Below are 27,925 nucleotides of genomic sequence, written 5' to 3' on the forward strand. Positions count from 1 at the left end.
GAACCCACCCAGACAGAGGTGAGATGGCAGTGATCCATAATGGAGAGCACTTTAGACCACTCCGACACTCATGGGCCATGTGTACTGTCTAAATCCCTGGTTATTCATATGAAGAACAGAATTGCTCTGACCTGATTGTTGGATGGAGATAACAAACAAAATATGTACAAGTAGTAAAAAATGATGTCATCTAACTGCAGAAAATACAATGTATTGAACACGAGCCCCTTGAAGGGACTGATACTACACAGGTGAAAATGGATTTCCAGTAATTCAAGATAAATTGTTCCCTTTAACCTCAACATCAGAGGAAGCCTTTTAGTGAAAACCATGTTGATATGACCATCCACAGAAAACTATTTTATAACAGTTACATACAACCCTATTCAGACTACTGTAATACAGTATGGGGTAATTCAAATGATAAAAACATAATCAAGTTGGCACATCTTCAAAAAAGAACATTTGGACTAATATCAATCCAGAAAGAAAGCAAGGAACATTTAGCTGGTAAGTTAAAAACATTACCTATTAAAGACCGAATCCATTTGAGAAAAGGAAAATTAATGTACAGGATATCCCATAATAGTGCTCATGAATATTTACAATCACTATTCCAGTATAGGCTACCTAGCAATATTTCCCACCTGCGCTCCATGTCTACCAAACATTATAAAATTCCCAAACCAAATAAGGAATTATTTTTTAAAAAGTTTCCAATACTCTGGAACTTTGCTCTGGAATAGTATTCCAGTTGAGATTAGAAATGCCCACTCTATTACCTTCTTCCAAACCCAATATATCCAGTGGCTTCAGAGATGCTTCTAAAATAAATAAATTCCTCAAGGTAGATTAGTTCTTAGCTAATTGTGTTACCCTCTTTAAATAAAGTCATTATTGTTATTATTATTATTATTATTATTATTATTAATGGTGGAGCAGTGATAACAATATTTTCAAGATTGTTGCCATGGTTGTCATACTCGATTTCAGATCAGCACCATTTTTCATTCAGGACAAATTAGACATCATAGGAGGTTTTTCAGTGAAAACCCCATATTTATATGACCATCCATGAAAGGGAAGTAGTAACAACAAGATCTTTAAGATGGCCACTTTGGCAGCCAAATGGGATTTTGCATCAGCACCATTTTCATTGAGGATAACATCATAAAAAAATCTTAGGTGAAAACCTGCTAAGTCCATCTATGTGGGAATAGTAACAATAAGATTTTCATGATGGTTGCCATGATATTCATACTGAACCACACATCGGTACCATTTTCATGTAGGACTAACCAGAAATCTTAAGAAGTCTTTTAGTGAAAACCCAGTAGCAATAACAAGATTTTCAAGATGGCCACTGCAGTGGTAATATTGGATGTCTGAGCTGCATTTTCATTTAGGACCAACCTGACCATGGAATAAAAGAGTGTGTAAAGTTTCATCCGAATTCTAAAAGTAATTTTGGAGAAGCAGCAACAACAAACTCATGCTAATGGATGGTTGGACAACTGGCAAGAGACAACATGCTAATGGATGGCTGGACAACTGGCAAGAGACAACATACTAATGGACGGTTGGACAACCGGTAACAGACAACATACTAATGGATGGTTGGACAACCAGCAACGGACAACATGCTAATGGATGGTTGGACAACCGGCAACAGACAACATGCTAATGGATGGTTGGACAACCAGCAACAGACAACATGCTAATGGATGGTTGGACAACTGAAAACATACAACATGCTAATGGATGGTTGGACAACTGACAACAGACCTTCCCATAGGCTCTTCTGGTTGGCTAAAATTATGTGAGGAAGGAAATAAAGAAAATGTATGATAAAAAGATTGTAGCAGGATAAAAAATAAAAAAAAAAAATAATAATAATAATAATATATTCCATGTAAACAGTTGTGGAGTATTCTTTCCTACACCAAAGCTGTTCAGGTTTCAATTAACATTTCAGTTCAAACACTGACTGCACATGCTACTTCAAAGAAAAAAAAAGAAAAAAAGTCACCCTGCCCTGCACATTGTCCTTGCATGCATTTCAACTTGAAGCTTCACTATAATTTTAATTACATCTTACTTCTTTGGATCTTCTGCTTCCTGTAACTATTGTTTTATGTTTGTGTTGGATTTTCTTTCTTCAGATTCAGTCTCTCAGCCTTTATTACTCACATGTTGGAAACATTTTTGAGGGTTTTTGCAATAAAAAAAATTGTCAAAACAAAAGTCAAAAAGAGGCAGTGCAAATAATGTATTTCCCTAGAATACAAAGTGAAAATTTAAAAAAAAGGAACTTACAGTATTGTGAATTAAATCCCAATACAAAGTGAAAATTTAAAAAAGGAACTTACAGTATTGTGAATTAAATCCCAATAGTCCGAAAAGATGTCACAAGTCCAATAGTATAGAGTATTCCTAATGAATTCCAGTGGTGATTCGAATGAATTCCAGTCCTGAATCTGCAGATGTGCCAATAGTCTGGAATGATTTGATGTGCTAACAGTCTTGATGTATTACAATGATATAATCTAAAATGCCTTTGAATGAATTCACAATAATTCCAAAACAGTGATTCAGTCTGAAAATGATCAGTGAGCAATTTATAATTCTAATAAGTAACTGAAATGAAAGATTCTATTCAAATTAAATCTGAACACAACTGAAGTTAAAGACAGGAATGAATAATTCTGATATAGACATCCTTAATATACATGCCAACCCTGGCGAGGAAAAAGTGTATTCCAAGTGGATGACAAGAGTAATCCGAGCATAAAAAAAGTAATCCACATATAACATGTTAAAAGTCAATAAAATGATTTATTTATCCCTCTGGTCTTTTGACATCATTTACTACTTCAAGTTTTCATATGTAACAATTTTAAGTTTAGAAAGCAGTAAAACACTGTGCCAGCAGAGACATGAATGTTTTGCACACCAGTGGAGCGCTAATTACTGGGTTAATGAGCATGCATCTAAATTCAGTTTCTTATTAACAATACTGAACACTCTCTCATAGTTAGCATTAGAATGTTAAGAACCAATATTCCTTTCATAACCTGACAAAGAAGAGGAAATGTTCATTGTACATCAGCTCTCTGATCATGTCAGTAGAATGCCAGCTTGATACTTCAGGAATTCTCCTTTCAGATAATTCAAGGTAGACAAGGGTGGCAATAGATAGGGATACCTCTTGACAATTAATTTTACACTTTTAAAGCATTCTGTCTTTTGTTTACATCAGCAAATGAACCATTTAAAAGCACTTCATCTCCATATGGGGATTTCTGGAGCATGTAATTACAGGCTGTAGTGTATCATGGTGCATCAAATGACCAGGACAACCTGTTATGTACACTGCTGGAGACAGTTTCAAAATATAGGATGCAACTCCTTTATGAATTCCAGTCATCACTGATGCATTAACAGCTGAAAACCCAATACAGTTCTACCAACTTATGTAATGTTTCTTTAAAGCATTACCAAGCATATCAAAGGTGTTTTCTCTATTGGAATCTACTGTTCATTCTGGCAATGAAAGAAGAACACTTGTGACTTTGCCCTTTTCATTGGCAAATTATCTGATACAAACAGGGTACAAGGTTTTGTCATCATCATCACTACTCCTCTCTGTGGCAATACTAAACGGCTAAATTTTCATGGCTTCTGCTATTTTCAGTCAAGTATCTTCAGCTAAACACAGAACAATATTAGATGATTTTGTTCTTGCACATGCATATTTTTCTGCAAATTTGGAATCAGAAACCATCTGTTTGAATAAAGGACCAATGTGCTGCTAAGGGTAGTCCACGCCTCTGCATTACAACATTTGTGTCTGCACTTGAGTTATGCTGTAAAAAAAGAAGTTACCTTAGTACTGGAGGTAGTAAGACGAGCTAATTTGATATGTTTGTTTGTTTTTAAGTGTTTTTCAGATGAAAGGACATGAGAGATGACAGAAACTGGGCAACAGATAAAAGGACATGATAGATGACAGAAACTGGGCAACAGATGAAAGGACATGATAAATGACACAATGGGCAACAGATAAAAGGACATGATAAATGACACACTGGGCAACAGATAAAAGGACATGGTAGATGACAGACACTGGGCAACAGATAAAAGGACATGATAAATGACACACTGGGCAACAGAGAAAAGGACATGATAAATGACACACTGGGCAACAGATAAAAGGGCATGATAGATGACAGACACTGGGCAACAGATAAAAGGACATGATAAATGACACACTGGGCAACAGATAAAAGGACATGATAAATGACACACTGGGCAACAGATAAAAGGGCATGATAGATGACAGACACTGGGCAACAGATAAAAGGACATGATAAATGACACACTGGGCAACAGATAAAAGGACATGATAAATGACACACTCGGCAACAGATAAAAGGGCATGATAGATGACAGACACTGGGCAACAGATAAAAGGACATGATAAATGACACACTGGGGAACAGATAAAAGGACATGATAGATGACACACTGGGCAACAGATAAAAGGACATGATAAATGACACACTGGGCAACATATAAAAGGACATGATAGATGACAGACACTGGGCAACAAATGAAAGGCTATAGCATAAGCTCTTATGATTTATGACTAGTGGGGCTGAGTATATTATTTGGAGAAATTATCTCATATGCATCCAGCATTTACAATAACTTCTAATCTGCTCGAAAAATGCTGAAAACTGGACAAAACTGCAGGAGATTTTTCTTCACATATAATGTAAGCTAACATTTCCTCTTTAAGCTGATTTCTTGTCTATGTTTGGTAAAGTTTGTATTTATGATCACAAGTACATAATTCTCTGAGGGATCATCTTTATAACTGGATCATAGAATCAATAAACAGTAGTCTTTCATTTCCACACACCTCCACCCTGCAGACAAGGTAGGGTCATTTGAAATAATTTGGTTCAAGTTTTTGATTGTATTGTTTTGGTGAGATATCCAAAATTTAATTCCTATGCCAGGCAAATAACATTTTTGTTTTCAAATACATACATTTACAACCTATTAGGGAAAGCTACATTACATGTGAACAAGCAGTATCACTGCAGTAATGACTGGTTATAAATTGTTTTGCTTTTATGTTTATTTACTCTGAAGTAATGACTGGTTGCAAACTGTTATGCCCATTTAAACAAATACTCATTTTTTCTTACCAAGATTCTGTTTATTACTTTGTTTGCTTAGTCAGTCAGTGTTTAGTTCTAACATTGGGATTTTAGTTTTCGGGTTGTTTTTTTTTTTTTACATTATGGCAGATATTCAGTCTACTGCACACAAATATGAGAAACCCAAATTGCAAAAGACTCCTAAAACGTAACATGTATGAATAAAGCGTGCATATCCTAATGCATTTCTAATAAAAGATCAATTAGACAAGTTGTTCTTCTCAAGTTATTAAGGATGGTGGGAAGTGTCACAGTTGCTAACTGTGCCACAAGTATACTTCATCTCAATAGCCACATAATATGCCATTCACTGAATGTTTTGTACCCTAAGAGACCCCACAAGACGATGTATAGGTCATGTAAATGGGCAGTAAGCAAGTCCAAAGTGATGGTCAGTTTGTGGTTTCAGTTACTAATTGAGTTTTTCTAGTTTTTCCATTACTTTGGGGTGTTCACTCATATTTTTAAGACTCCTTTCAAAGACTACCAGGCTTGGATCAGTTATGTTTCCTTCATTGCACTAAGTGCACAACCATTCCTTCCTACAGCAATTTTTCAGTACTGATCAGCACTGCTACCATACTGGTGGAAGACGCACTGCCATGTGGAACTAAAAACCAGACTTTCATCGCACATGGAATTTTGCAAGAAACTATTCCTATGACCAACTGTGCATGGTTAGAAATGAACAAAAGGGTTTCATTCGTGTTGAAAACATGTTACTGGCCTATCTAGCATCAATATCGTTCATGACACCATGGTCAAACATGTTACTGGCCTATCTAGCATCAATATGGTTCATGACACCATGGTCAAACATGTTACTGGCCTATCTAGCATCAATATGGTTCATGACACCATTGATCAAACATGTTACTGGACTATCTTGCATCAATATGGTTCATGACACCATTGATCAAACATGTTACTGGACTATCTAGCATCAATATGGTTCATGACACCATGATCAAACATGTTACTGGACTATCTAGCATCAATATCGTTCATGACACCATGATCAAACATGTTACTGGACTATCTAGCATCAATATGGTTCATGACACCATTGATCAAACATGTTACTGGACTATCTAGCATCAATATGGTTCATGACACCATTGATCAAACATGTTACTGGACTATCTAGCATCAATATCATTCATGACACCATGATCAAACATGTTACTGGACTATCTAGCATCAATATGGTTCATGACACCATTGATCAAACATGTTACTGGCCTATCTAGCATCAATATCGTTCATGACACCATGATCAAACATGTTACTGGACTATCTAGCATCAATATGGTTCATGACACCATTGATCAAACATGTTACTGGACTATCTAGCATCAATATGGTTCATGACCCCACGGTCAAACATGTTACTGGCCTATCTAGCATCAATATGGTTCATGACACCATGGTCAAACATGTTACTGGACTATCTAGCATCAATGTGGTTCATGACACCATTGATCAAACATGTTACTGGACTATCTAGCATCAATATGGTTCATGACACCATGGTCAAACATGTTACTGGCCTATCTAGCATCAATATGGTTCATGACACCATTGATCAAACATGTTACTGGACTATCTAGCATCAATATGGTTCATGACACCATGATCAAACATGTTACTGGTCTATCTAGCATCAATATGGTTCATGACACCATGATCAAACATGTTACTGGTCTATCTAGCATCAATATGGTTCATGACACCATGATCAAACATGTTACTGGCCTATCTAGCATCAATATAGTTCATGACACCATGGTCAAACATGTTACTGGACTATCTAGCATCAATATGGTTCATGACACCATGGTCAAACATATTACTGGCCTATCTAGCATTAATATGGTTCATGACACCATTGATCAAACATGTTACTGGCCTATCTAGCATCAATATAGCTAAAGGCACCATGGTCAAACATGTTACTGGCCTATCTAGCATCAATGTGGTTCATGACACCATTGATCAAACATGTTACTGGACTATCTAGCATCAATATGGTTCATGACACCATGATCAAACATGTTAATGGACTATCTAGCATCAATATGGTTCAGGACACCATTGATCAAACATGTTACTGGACTATCTAGCATCAATATGGTTCATGACACCATGGTCAAACATGTTACTGGCCTATCTAGCATCAATGTGGTTCATGACACCATGATTAAACATGTTACTGGCCTATCTAGCATCAATATGGTTCATGACACCATGATCAAACATGTTACTGGACTATCTAGCATCAATATGGTTCAGGACACCATTGATCAAACATGTTACTGGACTATCTAGCATCAATATGGTTCATGACACCATGGTCAATCATGTTACTGGAGCTCACACCATGATCAAATAAGGTTACTGGAGCTCACACCCTGATCAAACATGTTACTGGAGTTACTCACGTGGCAGAAGAGCAGTCATTTGATTAGCTGGAGTCATTTTGCCCTCTTCGCCTCAAGTAATGTCACAAGATATCAACAAAGGGTTCATTCTTGTAAGAAAGCTGCTGGAACTATATCAAATATCAATATGACATAAGACACTGAGCAGGTTGGTGTTCACGGGGCTGCAAAGCACTCATTTTGATTTGCAGGGCTAGCTTTGACCTCGTCATTTCAAGTGATGTCACAAGTCATGTGACACAAACATGGTCACTTCTGAATCAGATAAATAACCCAAGTGTTGCAAAAGAATAATTGTGGCAGCAACAACTCCTACCAAAACTGGTCTAGTAATGTGGAATCACTTTAAAGCCAAATCTTGTTAGCACCAGCCTCTAAGAAAACATACATGCACAAGCAGAAGTTTCAAACATCCCAAAATGTATAGAGCAATGAGGAATCCCTCCCGCCCCCCCCCCCAATATTATGACTCACTCACTTGGACAATACCACAGAATGAATTAGAAGGCCTCTTTGCAGAAAGCATTGCAAGTGAACTTGATGACTCCAGGATCACAAAGGTCCTACTGTTTTCTGATAAATTGTCTACTGTCATGAACTTCATCATGCACAGTTCATGCAGCCACAAACTGTTGACATTTAATGATCTCATAGGTGGAGAGCCGCAGTGGCTCAGTGGTTAGCATGCTGGTGTCATGACTGAATGGGTGCAAGTTTGAATCCTACCATCGGACCAGACTGGGTAGGGTAATGTGAGTCACTTGGCAAGTCACTTTACTTCAACTGACTCAGCACTAAATAACCTACATCAGTTGCTGTGCCATAAAGAACCAACCAAAACAGAGTCAAAAGTAAATCTGGAAATTGACTGCTCTGGTAGCCTAGTGGTTTGAGCATCCGCCTCAGATGTGGGAGATCTGGGTTCAATCCCCAGCCAAGTAATATCAAAGACTTACAAAAATGGTACTAACAGCTGCCTCACTTGGCACTCAGCATTAAGAGGTTAGTGTTAGGACTGGTCGGCCTGGTGTCAGGATAATGTGACTGGGTGGGACATCATGCTACATGTCTGCGGCATGATGCCCTAGTGCTAGACATCACTATAAACTGCCACACTGTAAACATCATAGGAATATAACTGAATGTTTTTTTAAAGCTACATTATAAATTCAAATCACACACATAAATCTGGAAATTTGGTTACAAATTTCAGAGCATAGCTTTCCTGAGTATTAAGTGCAAAAAAGTACTGGCATGCATGATCAAAACCATCATTTCCCTCGCATCCCATGTAATGGATGTTGTTCTCACAAATAAAGAGAGTAAAAAGCTTCTAGAGGTGTCCTAATGTGGTGCTTTCTGCAGGCAACATATTTAGCCTTGTCACCAACAGTTTATATATAAGTTTACCTTTTCTTTAGAAGACATGCTCCAACAGCATCTTTATTATTTGTTTTAGTCATGGCTACAGATGAGGACAAAGTCATCTCAATTACTGACCCTGAAACCAACTCAGAATTTCAGATTTTTATTCTGAAGATTTACTGCTTCTGCAAGGCTGCATCAACTTCCTATAAGGTTAGAGAAGTTCTGAAGAAACCAAAAAAAATACAAAAACAAAAAAACAGAGAAAGAAAGATATGAAATTGAAGTCTGTTGTAAATAAGGTATAAAAGTTGGTAAAATGAAAGCCCCCATGGTGGTCAAAATGGCAAAAATGTCAGACAGTCTAAAAGTCCAGTTTCATAGACCTAAACAACCTCTCTGAAACAGACATGAAGCTTAGAAGCTTAAATATGGCTTTTATGAAATATCTCCAGAAAGCCCATTTTGAAAACCTAGCCAAAGCTGATCAATATGCCATGCAATCCTCTGTGTGCAAAGGATGAGATGGTACTGAAGAACAAGATCCCAGAAAAATGTGATACGTTTGGCCCCCCCACCTGTCAATCAATAAACTTGTATTGATATAAGTAAATGAGTTCATTCTTGTGACAAAGCCTTTTGAGATATACAGGACCTTGTCACTGCAGATATTATGTTTATTGTCAAATGAACAGACTTAGTCAACTCACAAACTGCCAATCAAGTTACGGCAAAAAAAATTTTTTCAGATTCAGTTACTTCCATGGTGTAAGTGCAATACCAGTTATTTTTTGAAGGAGATATTTTATGCCTAAATTTAAAACAAAAATATAAGCCAAGTAATCTAGGAAAAAATAAAGGTCGGGGGGGGGGGCTTATTTGCAGGCCAATGTCTAAACTTTACAGTATTTTGGTCTTTTTGTTGATTACTATAATGGATGTAAATCCTGGGACATGAAAAAAAAAATTCCGTATCCTAAGACATGCATGTAAAAATAAATAATTTTTGGTGATCCAACACTTATTAAAATTTATAAAGTACTGTGATTGATTTTTGTTATGTTTTTTTTGCATGTGCACATTTACTGATTTCTCCAACATGAAATTAAATAAAGGTAAATACAGATTTCATAATTTGCGGGCCAGTTGAGTTTACCCAGGAGACCAGGCTGAACTATAATGTACAGTACTTACATAGTGCAAAGTGTGCATAGCGTCACTTAAAACCTTACTTATTCCCAAACATATTGGATGCAGATTTTGCTTTATTAATTGTTTCGACCAAATTACATTCTTCCATATAAAATTTCAGCTAGTCCTTAATAGCTGTTTCATTTACGTTGCATCATGCACTCACAAGTTACTCATTTTTAATGATATAAGCGGTCCTACAACTTGAGGTAATATTTATAAAAAGGTATGCATGTTTAATTGTTCTTTTCAAACAAGTTTATACCATTTCTTTTTAATAATCATGCATGCCAACCTTGAGATAAGTATACATGTAATTTTTGTTAATATAAGTTTGCCTAAATAAATGCATTTAGAACTTACATGTGCATCTTGTGATGTCTCAGAGTTGAGGGTCGGCTTATAAGTGGGCCATGCACTTTTCAGTGTTTATACCTGTTCAGTTTGGGGGGGTCAGCTTAAATGCAAACAGGCTTATACGCAAGTATATGCAGTAGTACAAAATTATTCTCCCTTGACAAAGTCTGCACAACCTATCTTTTATACCACACAGTGTGTGTGCGAAATTATGTAGGAGTTCTGAATTGTTCCTTCTTTAATAGCCTTATTTGTTTTTGCCAGTAAACTGAAACCACACAGTTCTGAAAACCAACACAAATTTTGATACCAAACTTCAATTTTGCACTAAAAAAAGCGCATTCGTAAAACTAAACTGACTTCAAACTTGGAAACTTATTTTAACTTCTACATTTCTGAAACACAATGGAAAATATTATTTCTAAATAGCAAACACAGTCATGCTTTAATAACTCAATGGCACACAAGGAAACAACAAAAGCTTGACACAGCAAGCATGGCTAATTCAAAGTCTTTGCACCATAAAAATAGTCAGCTTTTAAGGTAAATTAATAACAATGACTGATGCTATTCATTTTACATAACTTTTTTCCTTTCTTTTCTTAACCAGGAATTCAGTCTAGCTTTTGACATTCTGCAGACAGAAACCAACAAAACTGTACTCTTCATATTCACTCAACTGATTTTCTGACAAGAAAAATCACTAAATACTTGTATTTAATAAGCTATGGCTGTATGTCATTTGTCTTCACTCATGTGTCAACATGTCTGAATGACCAGCTAAGCATGGTATGATAGGGCAATCCTTACAGAATAAACTTAGTCAAGACAAAAGAAGTATGACAGCTAATGTCCTGGACTTGTCAAAAACCATACAAATTTATGATTGAGACAGGTTTCATACTATAGAGGTTAGCTAAGTCTTCACACCGCATGTTTGTGTTGCAGTGTCTCAGCACGTCATATCTTTAGAACAAAATAGTTTAAGCCTTTTTTCAAATTAAGGAAAAAAAGATACTAGCAAAACCAACTAACTTTATTTTCATTTTCCAAGACTTATTTGTTGACCTGATCCAATAAATATTCACCCTCGAACCTTATTGGGAATTTAATATCTTCAAGATAGTACATCAGCATGCTGTCAATTATTAATTAATTTTTTAAAACAGTTGAGTGGTATCAAATACTGTTGTCAGGTTAATTAACATACCGGTAGCATGACTTTATGAAAGAAAAATTGATTTTTTATAAATAATTAGTTTGAGAGGAAACCAGTAAATCATAGAAGATTAATTGTAACAATAAAGCAGCAGCAAATAAGGATTTTCAAGTGTGTTCCTTTGAACGTTTTTATATTATATTTCAAAAATATATGGCCACCATATTAATCTTTACAGAAAATATATATGAGTGTGTGTTTGATTTGGATTTTGAATGTAGCTTTAAAAAAAATGTCAGTCATATCAGTATCTGAAACACTTTTCTTATGTATTAAAATACGTTAGTATCGCAAGAAATATTACCAACAGAAATACAGACAAGATGAAAACAAAGTTATGAACAAAATAATAATAATAATAATAATAATAATAATAATAATAACAATAATAATAATAATAATAATAATAATAATAATATTTAATTTTATGTCATTTTAAGTAATATTCATCATATTATTACATTCAAGAAGCACTGATTATTTTTCAAACTTTCTGTTAATTTCGTGAAATTTAGTAATTTAATAAATCCCAGCATACATGGGCCTTTCAAACAATAAGAGTTTTCATACTTCTTTCCTATGGGCAAATAACACAAGCATTTTAATACAAAGTGATACTCATCTTCCACCACACTGCCAACAAAAAATACAATTTCTTTGATCTAGTTGGGTAGATCGTGGTCTCTTCCATCTCTCTGATTCAATATGTAAATTATGGGCAGACATCTCCCATCTACCTAATTCAATATATAAAGTATCAACTCACTTATTCTTGAAATGGCTTTTCTAAATTTCATCAAGCAATGAAGAAGACCATTCAAATTACTGTTAAAGGGCTTGGATAAGACCTTCTCACCGTTCATCAGGAGTACCAATGACAAGAGTTTCAAAATGGCTGCTGTCATGGCCATAATGGATATCTTGGTGCCACAATTTTCATTTAGGACAACTAGATATCATAAGAACTCTTGAGGTTAAAACTCCATTTCAATCTAACTTCTTGGTCAGGAGTAGCAATTACAAGATTTTCAAGCGTACCACTGTAGTGGCCATATTTGATTTTCGAATGGCACCATTTTCATTGAGGACCAACTAAACCAAGGGATGCATGTGTGTGCAAAGTTTCATGGCAATCATTTGTGTAGTTGATGAAAAGAAGTGATGATAAACATATGCTACAGGACAGACAGACAAACAGGTCTATTATTTATAGAGTAAAAACTACTTATTTCTTACTTGCCATGTTGTCAAAGCATTTCATTTTAAAACAACTGAGAGAATTTGACTGTTTTACATCATGAGGCAAGCTGTTCCAGAAACTTGCAAATATTAAGCTCATTTTAAATTTCTGTGTTCTAGCTTTTGGTCACTGAAGACTTCCAGCTTCTACTGAGGAGTGACTAGACAGCACCTTGCTCAACACTTCTTGTAGTTATTGCGATGCAGACAGGACAGCACCTTGCTCAACACTTCCTGTAGTTATTGCGATACAATTCCATTTAGAGCTGTGTATATTAAAGCAGCTTTCCAGTAATCATTTCTTTTATTAATATCCAGCCAACTTAATTTTTTAAAAGGAGTTCAGAAAGTGAATCAAAAGTTTTGTCTAGAAGTATACCTGTTGCTATTTTCTGTAGCTTTAAAATGTTGTCAGGATTTTACCTTAAGCAGATTCCAAATACATTTTAAGGCAATGATCAATCATTTGATGACTATATGCTTAGGATGCTGACATCAGGAGGGAGGTATTTCATATTTTTGTCAAATTTTCAATGGTTGTATATTTCAAGATTTATATGGGGCTGACCTAAAAATAACTTCATACATTATTCTGGCTTTTCAAAGGTAAAGGTGTCATTGAAAAGCTTGTTAATGGCCATAGTTCAGAAGCATCTTGATTTAAATCTTAACATTAACAAGCATATTGGCTTATTTTAATTAGAATCATTCTGTTATTGTTATACTGTACTTATTCAATACTCTAAAAATATTCATTTAACTTGGATTGGATGGAATTTAATTTTATCTGGATGGTATCTGACTTGGTCTTGATGGAATTTAACTTGGTCTGGTAACTTTGGATGGATGGTATTTAACTTGGTTGGATGGTATTTAACTTAGTCTGGTAACTTGGTCTGGATGGTATTTAATGGGTGTGTTTTAATGACATCACCAAATTTGATTATTCCTTGTGTATTTACTCACTTGTGCATCGACATTGTACATAAATTACAAAATTAGCCATTCCATGACAATTGTTATAAAAAAATCCAAAACCCATGGTTACTTGGTCTGGATGATATTTAACTTGGTTTGAATGGCATTTAACTTGGTCTGGTAACTTGGTCTGTATGGTATTTAACTTGGTCTAGGTGATATTTAATTTGGTCTGAATGGTATTTAATTTGGTTTGGATAGTATTTACGCTTGTCTGGATGTTATTTAACTTTGTTTGGATGGTATTTACACTGGTCGGAATGGTATTTAATTTGGTCTGAAAACTTGGTCTGGATAATATTTAACTTGGTTTGGTTTTGTATTTAAGGATGGAACAGAAACATGTAACATTGTGTCATCTGCAAAGCAGTCTCTACTGAAGTTCTTAGTAGTATGTTAAAGGTCTCTAGTAATAATTAAAATTAATGATGGACCCCATATGGACCCTTGTGGAACAGCAGTCTGAACAACAAAAGGTGATTTTGTGCTAACTACACAAAAATGCTGCCTTCTGTACTGAAGATAAAATGTTAACAATCATATGACATTGTATCAAAATTATGGCATTCTGTAATCTTAAGCTAGTTCAAAGCCTTTTTAAAGTCATGGTAAACAAGACCTGTCCACTTTCGTTTTTTTATCCAATTAAGTGTCAGTTATATTTGTGATGGCTGTTTGACAGAAATGGAAATTTCTCTAACTGGGCTGCTTGTTGTTGTGGAAAATATTATCTTTCAGGTATTAGCCATCAAGGTTATTGGTAGGACTGAAAATGTCCTGTAATTACAGGGATCACCCTGAACTCATTTCTTTCTTTAGCTCATTTAAATAGGTCTCAACTTGACTTAATACTTAGATTAATTATATGTTTCAGATTACTAACACTGAAAGTTTCAACAATCAAAGGTCATTAAAAAAAAATTAAAATAGAACTTACATTCAAGGTTTCCTTAAAATTTTCAGGAGTAAAGTTTCCTCACAGAACTTACATGAAAGTTCACTCAAGCATTTGTTAAAAACCTCTGCAATTTGTAACAGATATTTGTATTATATATTATTCTAAATTATAGTTTTTATTTAAGCCACTTGGATCAGTGACATTTATTATTTAATTCTGTGGTGGGCCAGTAATAACAAGAGTAGATGATTGCCAAGGTCATATCAACACTTAATTCTGTCAAGTAAGCCACATTTATTGGAAGGGAGGTAATCTTAACATACTGTGATTCTAGGGAGCACATTTGTACTGTGCAAACATGTCGTGACTGCCACTTAGCCACTTATTGGATAACAGTATTGTTGTTGGCCAAGGCATTTTGCAAAGGAAAAATGATTTAAATATTTGCAAATATTTAAAGTGATCCAGATTTTTTTTATAGTTGATACGCATATGGTGACTATATAAGGAATTAGGATTCTTCAAGTCACATTCCAGTCTTGCAAGAGATGAGATGAAATTTGACTTATTTATAATAGTTCATTGAAATTGCATTGGAAAACATTCAGTGTAAATAGACAGTAACTTGCTGAATTAAAAAGTGAAATTATTCAAGGACAAATGGATTACTGGTATATGAAAATTTAAGGACTTGAGAGATATTCTACTTTCTTGGAATTTACCTTGATGTAAAAACTTTTGCATTATTACAACTGTGTTCCTTCAGTGGTGCTAGAATAGCATAGTAGCACATTAGAACTTTCATTTGGAATACTTTTGGATCGTTTCTGGATTTCTGTGAAATTGATAGTGCATTTAGGATAATATTCTATGAGTTCATACAATATAAGCTATTTTTAATTCTTTCACTTTGTTTGACTTTACAGTTTAGGGAAATTAATTTATATTTTGGAAAACTGAATGCTTGTTGGATTTTACCTTGTCTTGTTACTAACCTTAAGCCCCTAGACATAACAAATTTCTTTCAATGACTTTGCAGTAGTATGTCTCTCAAGCAGTGGTCTCTTAAGACAGGTATTACTGTACTTCTGTATTATGGTATGGAGATTAGTGCTAATACAAACCAAACTGATGACAAACAGCACCAATGGCATAAGTGCAAAAATAAAGGTCAGTGGACATAAGCTGGAAAGAGTCACAAGCTTCAAGTACTTGGGATCAATTATCACAGATGAGGGCTCCAAACCAGAACTACTTTGCAGGATTGCCCCAACAACATCAACAATGACAAGCTTGAGACCAATATGGAAAGATACCAACATTGCTTTTGGTTCCAAAAAAAGTCAAGAGTGCTCAATTATCATATCCATCTTTCTGTATGCTTGTGAAACATGGACGCTCACACCAGATCTACAAAGAAGGATTTAAACCCTCTAAATGAGATCTTGGGCATCTCATACATTGACATTTTAACCAACAAAGAGGTCCTCAACAGGATCCAATGAGCAATCTGACCCTATTAAGAACTCTTGACCACTGATAAAAAGCACAAACTGAAGTGGTATGGTCATGTCTCAAGATCATCTGGACTTGCAAAAACAATCTTGCAGGGCAATGAGAGGGTGCAGAAGAAAATGCAGACAGAAAAAGAGGTGGGAAGACAACATTAAGGAGTGGACAGGCATGGGATGGGATTTGGAGATTCCCAAAGGGTAGAAGAGAACAATGTTAAGATGGAGAGCTTGTAAAGTCCACTGTGGTGCCCCAGTGACCTCTTGGGTTAAGGGATTATTGATGATGATGATGAGGAGGAGGATGGTCAGAATGAGGAGGGTGAGGAGGAGGAGAAGCAGGAGCAGGATAAAGAGGAGGATCTGATAAGGATGAGGATGATGAGGAGGAGGAGAAGAGGAGGATAATGAGAAGGATGAGGAGGAAGGTGATGATGATGAGAAGGAGGAGGATGTCGATGACGATAAAATAGATGTAGATGATGAGGATGAAGATGAGGATGGTGAGGAGGATGAAGATGAGGATGGTGAGGAGGAGGATGAAGATGAGGAGGAGGATCAGGATGAGAATGAGGGTAAGAAGGTTAGCCTTCTCCCTTCTCTGTCACGTTTTTTTCTTCCAGTATTTATAATTACCCCAACCTTTCTGCTTATGAAACTTGTCTCATGAAAGTTGGTCATTTTTTATATCAAGGGTAAGCCAACTATGTCTTCAATATTATTTGTCAAGTTTATTTTTTCCGGGTGCAAAAGCATTTCGAACTTTAAAATAAAAACAATGTACCATTTTTCAAGATCAGGATTACAGCCTGTTTCCTATTCAACGTCACTCAAAGGTTCATGAACCAGATCATTAAGTAGATGATCCTCATTGATGTTTTTGAAGTTAATTATTTTGATACGACCTGATTTTTGGAGCAATTAGATGCATGGGTAGGATAAATGATCACTAATGGCAAAGCTTGGTATTTTTATTTCACATTTTTTTCCATTCTCTTGATATAAATTTTAAAGTTACTGAAGTTGCACAAGACACTGCTTCTAATTACACAGTCCAAAGCACTGAAGCAATTTTCATGGAGTCATCTTTGAGAAGTCAGTATTTAGGTCCATTTTTATTATGATTTCAATATTTTGACCAAGCATTTCTATTTCAAATTTCTGGTTCAAATTTCTACAGTTGTAGAATTTGGAGGACTGAAGACCGATCAATATAAAATGTGCAAATTTGGAAACAGAGATCATGACACCTCCGTCATCCTGTTTTTTTAAAATAAATTTCATCTTTCTAATTCAAATCCATTAATATGTAGTTTTTCGTCGTTATTAGCATCTGAAAGGAAAGTTTCACAGATGCCCAACATCTTTTCTCATGCATAACAAGCTTCAATTGATCTAGTTTTGGAAGGGTGTATCTTAATTGGCAATTCTCAAGCCTTCGTCTCTGAAAGTCTTTAAGTGGTACAGGTACTTAAACAATGGATGTAATAGTTGTTGAATTCTGAACTGCAGCAGATCTGGCACCAGTGCAGGTTAATATTATGGAAGCCATTTTAAATAGATATATTAGCTTCAGCATTTTCTTGTGACATATGAGCATTCAATTCAGTATGAGCAAAAATTTGACCTAAAGTGACTTTGAGCATTTTGGATTGATGCTTTGCTCATGTAGATAGATGGACTGAGTTAGAGGACATAGCTTCAACACAACCGATTTGAACAACTTGCTTAAAACTCTATTCAATGTAATTTCTGTACATATATGATTAGCTTCAATGTTGAAGAGCAGCTATTATGTAGTAAAATACCAGGATAATGAAAGAAGTTGAATGTACTTACATTTACATTAAGAAATATTATGATTCAGTGGCATTAGCCTCTTTGCCACCCCATCAACTGTATTATGATTCAGTGGCATTAGCCTCTTTGCAACCCCATCAACTGTATTATGATTCTGTGGCATTAGCCTTTTTGCCACCCCATCAACTGTATTCAGTGGCATTAGCCTCTTGGCCACCCCATCAACTGTATTATGATTCAGTGGCATTAGCCTCTTTGCCACGCCATCAACTGTATTATGAGCAGGATGGTACACGGATAGACTAGTTTATAAATGTAATCAATCAATATGACCCTCAATGATGCATTGAATAAAGCATAGCCATCAAAAACAGGCTGAATTACTCCAGAAATATTTGGATGCTAGTGAAGAGTATACAATTTAGGGAAATAAAATTGTTTTAAAAAAACTGTTACATAGGCTATAAAGATATATTATCAAAACGTTATTGCTGAAAAAAAAAATAGCCCACGTAGAACTAAATGAGGAAAATCGAAGAACAAGACTACTATTCCATTACTGAATGTTGATGGTTTATGCTGAGATGAAATTGTGAGCATCATGTATTTTAATGATATGACCCCCAGGCTTAAAGAGAATAAAATAGTGTCAAATCACAAACATATTAGGGTTTTTATTCCCAAAATAAGTTCAAAGTTTGTTCTAACTATCTGCAAGACACTCGTATTACTAAATCAATAGGACTTGATATAACAAAGCCAAGGCTTTTGAAAACAGCAGCACCTGCTATTGTAGAGACAACTGCATGCAATGATAGTCCGAAGACTAGTAAAATTCCCATTTATTGAAAACTGCCAAGGTAACTCCACTCCACAAGGCTGGGGAAAAGGATGACACAAATGATTTTCTGAAAAATGTTATTCTTCTAAATCTAAAAAATTATTTTAAAAAATATGCATGACTCATGACTTAACTCAATGACCACAAAACATCTCCATGACAAAAAATCTTGTTTCAGGCAAAATTATTTCTGTGAAACAAGACTAATATCAATGGTTCTAACATGGCTGAGGGTTCAAAGATAGGATGGTAAGTTGAATTGTAATGGCTGGTTTTAGAAAAGTATTTGAAATTCTCAAAGAAAATTCCAACATATCTTCAAATGATATTAAACAGGTGTCAATTGTGCTGTAAGGAGAACTGCATGATAGTACATGCAGATAAGGCAAAGATTACACAAAAAAAGAACCAAAATTAGAAATATACAGTATCTGTATTTTGTGTTGATAATACTTTACTTTGGTCCATTTGAATAATTTTCATCACAAAGGAAAAGAACTCCTATCTTAGACCATAAGGAAATAAAGTATTTCATACTAAAAACAGTACTGCACTAATTGTTACAAGAGCCTCATCTGTTATGTGTATGTATGTGTATGTATGTGTATGTGTGTGTGTGTGTGTATATATATATATATATATATATACATATTTGGGTAACTCTTGGTACATGATTGTCTCTATATTATGTGTAATTATTGTTCATGATTGTAAGTTGTAATGATCATCTATAGACAAGATATTAAACAGTTAATGTTTGTGCATAGTTTTAAAATTCTATTTTAAGATTACATAATAGTTGTTGACATAGGTGTTTATGATTATTAATAATAATATTAATAATAAAACCTGTTGACAAATTTGGGGTAATTTCTATTTGGCTCGTGTGGTCATGTGGGTTCTTAAAAGAATTTTTAAAAAATTCCATTGGATGGATCAGGTCAGGTAGATTCTTTCATGATACTGGATATTTGCAAAAAGTCATGAAACTAGTAGTAGCAAAATGCATTTTCACCCTTTAGGTGGAACGGGACAATCTTAACTCAGTCTAATTTTTTATGTTGTTGTTTAACATCAGTCTGAATTGAACATCACTTTGGACATGCATACTGACTAGTCACCTGGCCTATGCATCACCTCATGGGCTCCCTTAATGTACAGGTTTAGTTAAATAACCACACATCAGTGATGTAATATACAGTGTACCCTTATGTGTGTACAAACTAAAAAAATTAGAAACTTTGTGTTGAATGCTTTGCATTTTGCATGCTTATTCTCCCTCCCTATAAATGGCTGATCAAACAAAAATGTATACATTATTCTGGCTTTTCAAAGGTAAAGTTGTTAATGAAAAGCTTGGAGTTTTAGTGCATCTCTACAGTACAGAGGAGAGTTATTTTACAAAACCACAGTATTAGTGTCCACACATACATAAGCATATACCTGAAAACAATTCATTAACTTCTGGCACCTTGCTTATGCATCAGGAGGTAGTAGCCTACTTCCGAGCTCTGTAGCATCAAGGTTATGTAAGATACACTAAAGTGGGTGGTATTATAGAAAGACAGACAGATGTAGCTCCACAATGATACCAAATAATCAGGACGTTCAAGTTGCACTACAAAATACAGAGGGAAAAACATATTTTTTGGACCCGATTTTTTTCCACCAAAAATTTGCCCATGGTCAGAATCCAATTTTGTGTCTGGAGTTAGACTTTTTGGCCTCTGATCTAAGGCAGACCAGTCTGAACTGCACAGACAGGCGAACTTTTGCAAAAAGTAGGATAAGATGGGCATTTGGAATTTAGAGTGGTCTCTATATGAAAATGATGGGTCCGTTAAGCAACAACAACAAAAAAGGCCAACTTTTACCCTTCTGCTCATTCACGAGCAAATAGCCAGTGAAAAATGATGTTTCTAACACAATTAGGCATCAGGTTAGCAAGTCAATGTATTAGGATGTATTTCCTACTCACATTTCAGGCGAAAACGATAAAAACCTACAGGGGTTAACGAGTTAACACTTTCTTCCTTGTCCTAGGGAACAATTTTGATTGGTTTTCATCACACCTGCTCACTGGGGTAGGGGCTATTGGGCTTTACTTTTGTACTGTGCATGAAGTTGTGAACTTGCTTCAAGTTTTTGCATGTCACACAGGTTCCTGAAACACTGAATAAATACTATTATACCTGGAATTATGAAATTTGGTGAAGGGATTCATCTTGACAAGTAGTAAAGGTTAGTCACTGTGACCCATATTTCATGTCTCACTTTATATTTTTATATAATTCCAATTTTTATGAACTGACCATGTTTTCTACAATCTGACTGGATGTCATGTTAAACTGATCTGGAATTTTTTACACATCGATAAATTCTGCAGACTACTTTTGGTTCCCCGGTTCTAGGTCATTTTATGTTTTATCTATATCAATGCCTTATACCCTAATAAAAACAAGCCCCGTTCCAATCAAAATTCACAAACCCCAGATTAAAATAGACCATTAAATGTTAAAACAGTGTAACTGCACAGACTTTCCTGTACTCCAACACTCACCCCTTTTGTCGAAGAAGGTACATGTATATGGCAGGCTTTACAAGCCAATCTTTGGAAATTAGCATTTCACATTGAAAACATGTTCCAGCAGCAAATATTAACGGTCAGGATCATAACTCTAGCAATGGATCTCACTAAAAATGGACACGATTTTGCTTTTGAAAGGTCGAAATGCATAGAAAGTAACAACAACGGATGCTATAACAACAAGTGCCATAAGCAAGCATATTTTTAGGGGGAAAACAGGAATAGCCTGTTTGAAACAGCCTCAACATTTTATGTATTAAAATAATAATCATACCAATATATCACTGGCATGACCCACTATGACACTCTACCCTATATTACTATGTAAAGAATCAACAACTCTTTTCTAGTGGAGATCGAGCTATGCATTCTGTCACAGTTAAGAGGCTAATGAAAGGAAACTTTGATTGACACAAAAGTGTAAGTCTTTTTGATGAAATCTGCTGATCTGATGACAGAAGGGTAGTATGTTGGAGTTATAAGAATTAAATGATCATGGTTGGGTATTATCAATGGGTAAATGTTACTTAATCACTCACAAGTAAATAAAGTCCATGATCATTTAATACTATACTAAAACTCTTTCATTCAAAAATCATCAAACTGATGATTGTGTGTATTTTAAATAGTACCATACCCTCAAAACAAAAAAGGGAACTGAGACCTTCATTTCACAGCATTGAGTTCATGATAAAATATAGCTTTTTTGGCACTCAGTAAAATAATGTGATACCAAGACTCTTAAATCTTAGTAAGGGGATGTATCTTAATGAGCACTACACCCTCATAACAAAAGTAGGTCAATGTTACCCATGTTTCATGCTTTTCACTATGTTTGAAGTATTCAGTGCCTCTTTTATGATCATCTGGTATTATTGTAACAGAATAGAAACCAAATGGATCTTGGATCAGTTTAAAACACTGAACACAGTATGTGCAAATGACAAAGTATTTATGTTAAATGAAGTATGTGTCAAACCTATCACAATTAATATTAACGTAACAGTGAAATGAATAGAAATACATATCAACCACATTTAAAATTTACTCTTATAATGAACTGTCTTACACTCTATGATACACTTCAAAAGACAAAGCTAGATTCTCTCATGAAAAGAATCATTCACCAAATCATGATAACATGATACTGTGAATATGTGACTACATAAAAAAATAGTTATGATCCATATAACCATATAACGATGAGTACAATACCTATAACCTTATGTCTTACGTAATACAACAGTCATTGTTTGTGGACTTTATGCCTATTCATGAAAGTTACTGTATACATGTAGACTAGTTAAATTCAGTGTAATGCATAAATAATTTATCATTCTTTTGTGTCTATACTGTTGTATTAACTACTATATTCCACATGAATTTAGCCAATTTGTGTCTATACTGTTGTATTAACTACTATATTCCACATGAATTTAGCCAATTTGTGTCTATACTGTTGTATTAACTACTATATTCCACATGAATTTAGCCAATTTGTGTCTATACTGTTGTATTAACTACTATATTCCACATGAATTTAGCCAATTTGTGACAGAAATTTTAACTGCAGATCCAGTTTAGTAGCAAAAATAAATGGACGTTTTTCAAACAGTTTTCTGTAATTATGGCATGTAATATACAGATTGTTCTTTTTATGCTCAGACTATACTTTTTTATATTAGAGATAATTACACATATACCCTTCTTGGGGGTTGGTACGTGTGAACCTACAACAAAGCAGTTCAGGTTGACATTTAATACGATTTCCATTTGATCGGGATAACAAATTGTTAGGATCGACATGTACCTGGTAGAAGTTTCCTAAAATGTGACATCTTTAGTCACATCATATGTTAATAGTGTGCTAATATATTTAAACTGCTTTCACTGGTTTGTAAACTTTCCTTGATATTACCCTCATACACATTTGTTTTGCTTCTGGCATTGCTAGCACAGAGAACAAACCCTGAGTTTCTTTGATCCTAGGAATTTATATGTATATGAGAACAGAGTTATCTTAGCAGTCATGTGCAGGTCATCTTTTGGGTGAAATTCGTTTAGCAGCTTATGCACCAAATGGGCATCTTTGTACAGTCACTTTCATAGATATTTTGACAGGACAATTGATATTAAGATGAAACAAAAATAATGCAACCAATCTGTTGTTAGTTTCCAAGGCCCTTTTTTTCGAAGTGAACAGGGTCACTATTTCAAGATGGCTAAGTCCACCATGCAAGCTGCTGCCATCAATACTGATATTTTACACTGCATGGTACAAGTCTACAAATTACATGAATGTTATGCACTAGTGGTACCTTTTCACACAAGGTACCTCTGGGTACTACATTCTAAACAGATGGTTGTTGCAAACTGTCTACCTGAAATATTATCAGAAACCTATCTCATCAGACTTGACATTCAGTACAAACCTGTTTGATATTAGCTCCAACCTACTGTTATTAAATTTAGTACATGCATTTATCAAGTTTAGTTGAATTTCGTATAATAAATTCTCATGATTTACGATGCAGTGTGACTTGCCTTTTTCCTTAAAATGCTTCTGTCACAAGATACACTCTTGTGGTGTCCTTTACATTATGAAAGGTTCAATGAAAATGGAAAATTAAAACAACACTTACCAAGCTGAAAATTGATAATAATTTCATTGAACCTGTAGTATCCTTAGGGATCAAATCCCACCCACTCTCCCTAGTTATCATTTTGTATCCTGTGACCTCTCTCTAAAAAATTGACCAGCCACATGGCCTATTGGTCATCTTGTGTGATCCCTAAGGGTACAATAGGTTCAATGAAATTATCATCAAACTTCGACCTGGTAAGTACCATTTAATATTCCAACTATAATGACCCTGAACATCATTAAATTTATAAAAATAGTGAACACTCAGCATGGTTATTACATTGGATAGTCTTTTATTCTATTCTTAGCAACAGTGCTGGCACTCTTCAACAAATTGGTGTTTTTTTCAAACAAAAGATCAATGATGTAATGCCAGCAATGTCTCTGTCAAAATTATTAAATGATGGTTCATCTGAAGCACGATTATTCCATGGACTCATCAAATGGTAAGTTTTATACATTGTTCTATACCTTTCTTTACAAGTGTGCAAATAATTACAAGTAAAAAGAACCAATAAAAACAATTTGGGGGCACCAAAGATGGGCAAAAAAATTTTGTAGAAAAAATTATCTGTCCAAAATGAGAGGACAAATAGTAATTATACTTGTAATGGATTGACTGTAGTATAAAAAGTTAGAGGGTATGACAATAAAGCAACTGACATTATTAAATCTGAAAAGACAAATTAATAGAAATACAAATAATTTGATCTTTTTTCCGCTTCAAATAGTCCATTCATTGCCATCACTTAGATTTCAGAAATCTTTATTGCACAATTAAGTAAACTGGACAAAAATCAATTTAAAAATATTTAATTTGATTTAAGGAGCACATAAAAGTAGATCCTTACCTGGCACTTGGCACCTGGTTAAGAAACCCATTCAGAACATAGGTAAACTCTGCATAACCACCATACACCAATTCCACAAGAGCCTGACTGGAAGTGGTTGCCACAAGCCCATGCTCTGAGCTGCAATGTTCCCATAATGACTTCAGTTCAAGGATCTATCAAGAAACACGGTTAAATAATCACTGAAGGGAACATTCTTGGTTTACATAAGAGATTCATTACATGGAAAATGAAAATAATAGTCATAAGAAAGAAACTGAAACATATTGAAAAACAGACAACATTCACCAGTAGAACAAAATTCTGATTTACCAATGAATTATAACCAACTTGTGCATGTTTGGGTCCAGTTTCAACCAGAAATATGATTAGATAAACAGACGACCTTACTATTCTGGAAAGTACTGTTTGATGACAATTAAAAATGTGCTGGTTACATGATTTGTAATATTTTAAAAAAATTCATCTGAACTTGGCTCCCCCAAAATCAGATCCAACCAAGTAATTATCTGCTGCTTTTTATTTCTATTTATTTTTATTTATTTATTAATTATGTAAGTTTACATGATTTCTCTGCTTCTTTATCTCTAGGATTCCCCTACCTCTCCTCCATTTTATATTGAGCTACAATGACCTTGACCTTTTGCTCCAAAATCAATAGGCCTCTTCCATGCATGATGTGGAAGCCCTTCACAAACTGTGGTTATAGTAAATGGTACAGAATTAAAGTTTGTATACAAAGACAATTTTTCTTCTCTCAATTGCAGTGACCTTCATCTTTAACTTTGTAACCCAAATTGAACAGGCTTTTTTCTTACCCAACAAGCAATCATCCATAAACTTCGGTGAAGGTAGATGGTGGAGAACTAAAAATATTTGTAAAGAAACCCTTTATCTTCCAGTCACTGTAACCTTGACCTTTCATCTATTATCCCCCAAACTGAAGACTTCTTTCTTAACCCAAGTGCATGCAATATATCAACAGTCTAATCCACGTTTGTGATACAGAACAAATGTTACTGTGCAGAACTATTTTTCATCTTTCAGCTAGTAACCTTCACTTTGACTCAAAATTTATAAGCTTCTTTCTAAACCCCAAAGTGCAAGTTATCTAAGAAATTTGTTGAATACTGCTCAAAAAACTAAAAGGAAAAGTTAATAGATGACATAATAGCACAATACGCTCCACGAAATGGCTGACATACAAAAGGGATGCTTTCTTTCCAAAAAGATACTACCTGTTAATTTAGGTTTGGCTTCTGAAACCACAATACACAAGTTTCTTACGGCAAAATGTTATATTAACTCATACATTCAAGTAAAATATAAATCAACCAACAAACATTACAGACCCAGGCCTTCCCTATAAGGTTACAAATTGTTAACACAGGAACAACAAACAGGATAGACCCATGTTTACTGATGCGATTTTACCATAGGAGATATAATGAAGATTACTGTGGTCGAATAACTAGAAAAACTGAGAACTGCTATTAATAATTAAGAGAGATTACTTTCTAATGATCTGCTCTTCTACTCCTGTTTTTTCCTCATGTATGTCCATTAAAGTATATAATCAGATGACAGTTGCTTTATTCAGCAAGAGTACTGGGTCCAGCATATTGAACACCCCTCTATGTTAACTAATTATTTTGGTTGGCACCAGTAGCCATGGTTCAGACTGGAGGATATTGACCATTATGTTTCAATGACCTCTACCTTTGTCAAAGTCATGAATCAAACTTAATGTGCATAATCCAATATTGTTTTAGTAGATTTACAATGACTATGACTTCGGACCTTTAGATCCCTAGAATGTATTACCTTAAGAGCAAGCCATTTCAAAACGTTTGCTCAATTATATTCTGCATGACCTTTTTTTTGGGGCCACAATGAACTTGACCTCTAACTTTTGGACCCCCAAACAATGAGACTTTTCAACACCTAAGTGCAAAACCTCCAAAAACTTTACTCAAGGTACATGATTAAGAAAAAAAGTCATTATGTAAAAACATTTTTCTTCTTTGAAAGTAACTCTGAACTTTGAACTTTTCACCCAAATATCAATAGGTTTCTTTAAAACCCATTCTGCAAGTCATCCAGGAGTTCGCAGATATCATTTTTCTTGTTTCAGCTAAATATCTTGACCTCTTGATCCTAAAATCAAAATGCTTCTGCCACATCCTAAGTGCAAGCCATCAACAATGTTTGCTCTATGTATGAGATACAGAACTAATATTATTTCATGGAATCAACATTGCTTCTTTCAGTCAGTTACTTTAACTTTTGACCTAAGTGCAAGTCATACACAAAGTATGGTAATTGTAGATGATGAGCAGCAAGAGCATGCAGAAACCATGTTTCTTCCAGTCAGCAGCCCTGACCTTTGACCTTTTCATGCTGAAAACTACAAGTTTCTTTCCAACTCCATAGGCAAATTATCCATAAGGTTTTGTAACTATAGATGGACAACTTGGATTCTTATTAACTCTCTCAATGGGCCTTTGCACCATATCATTCTAGGGCCTGACTGCAAAGGAGGCACTCAGAATTGGAGTTGTTGCTTGGATTAATGCTGTGTGGCTTTGATGAACTTCACTGACAGACCATGTGGACAGTAGGATCTCTTTTTTATCAAATTAGTTTGTTTGAGTTATATTTTATGGCAAAGAGAAACATTCACAGTGCCAATCTCAGGCAAGTCAAACATCTACTAAACCTTATGATGCAGTGTTAGACTAATCGTTTTTTCAGTAAAATTAAGTTTGTTTGTTT

General features: G+C 34.9%; 1 protein-coding gene across 8 annotated transcripts in view; it reads right to left on the bottom strand.

Moving 5' to 3' along the window:
- The window catches only part of LOC149801763 (focadhesin-like), a 596,289-nt gene that overhangs the window by 355,557 nt on the left and 212,807 nt on the right, over positions 1-27,925 (bottom strand). For all 8 annotated transcript variants that reach the window (XM_089956096.1, XM_089956095.1, XM_089956091.1 and 5 more), the window contains one exon: positions 25,151-25,305. In XM_089956096.1, coding sequence (XP_089812222.1) covers positions 25,151-25,305 — 155 coding nt within the window. The remainder of the gene's footprint in view (positions 1-25,150; positions 25,306-27,925) is intronic.

Source organism: Sinohyriopsis cumingii, chromosome 4 (genome assembly GCF_028554795.1).
Source record: "Sinohyriopsis cumingii isolate HCF-2022 chromosome 4, ASM2855479v2, whole genome shotgun sequence".
Lineage (NCBI taxonomy): Eukaryota > Metazoa > Mollusca > Bivalvia > Unionida > Unionidae > Sinohyriopsis > Sinohyriopsis cumingii.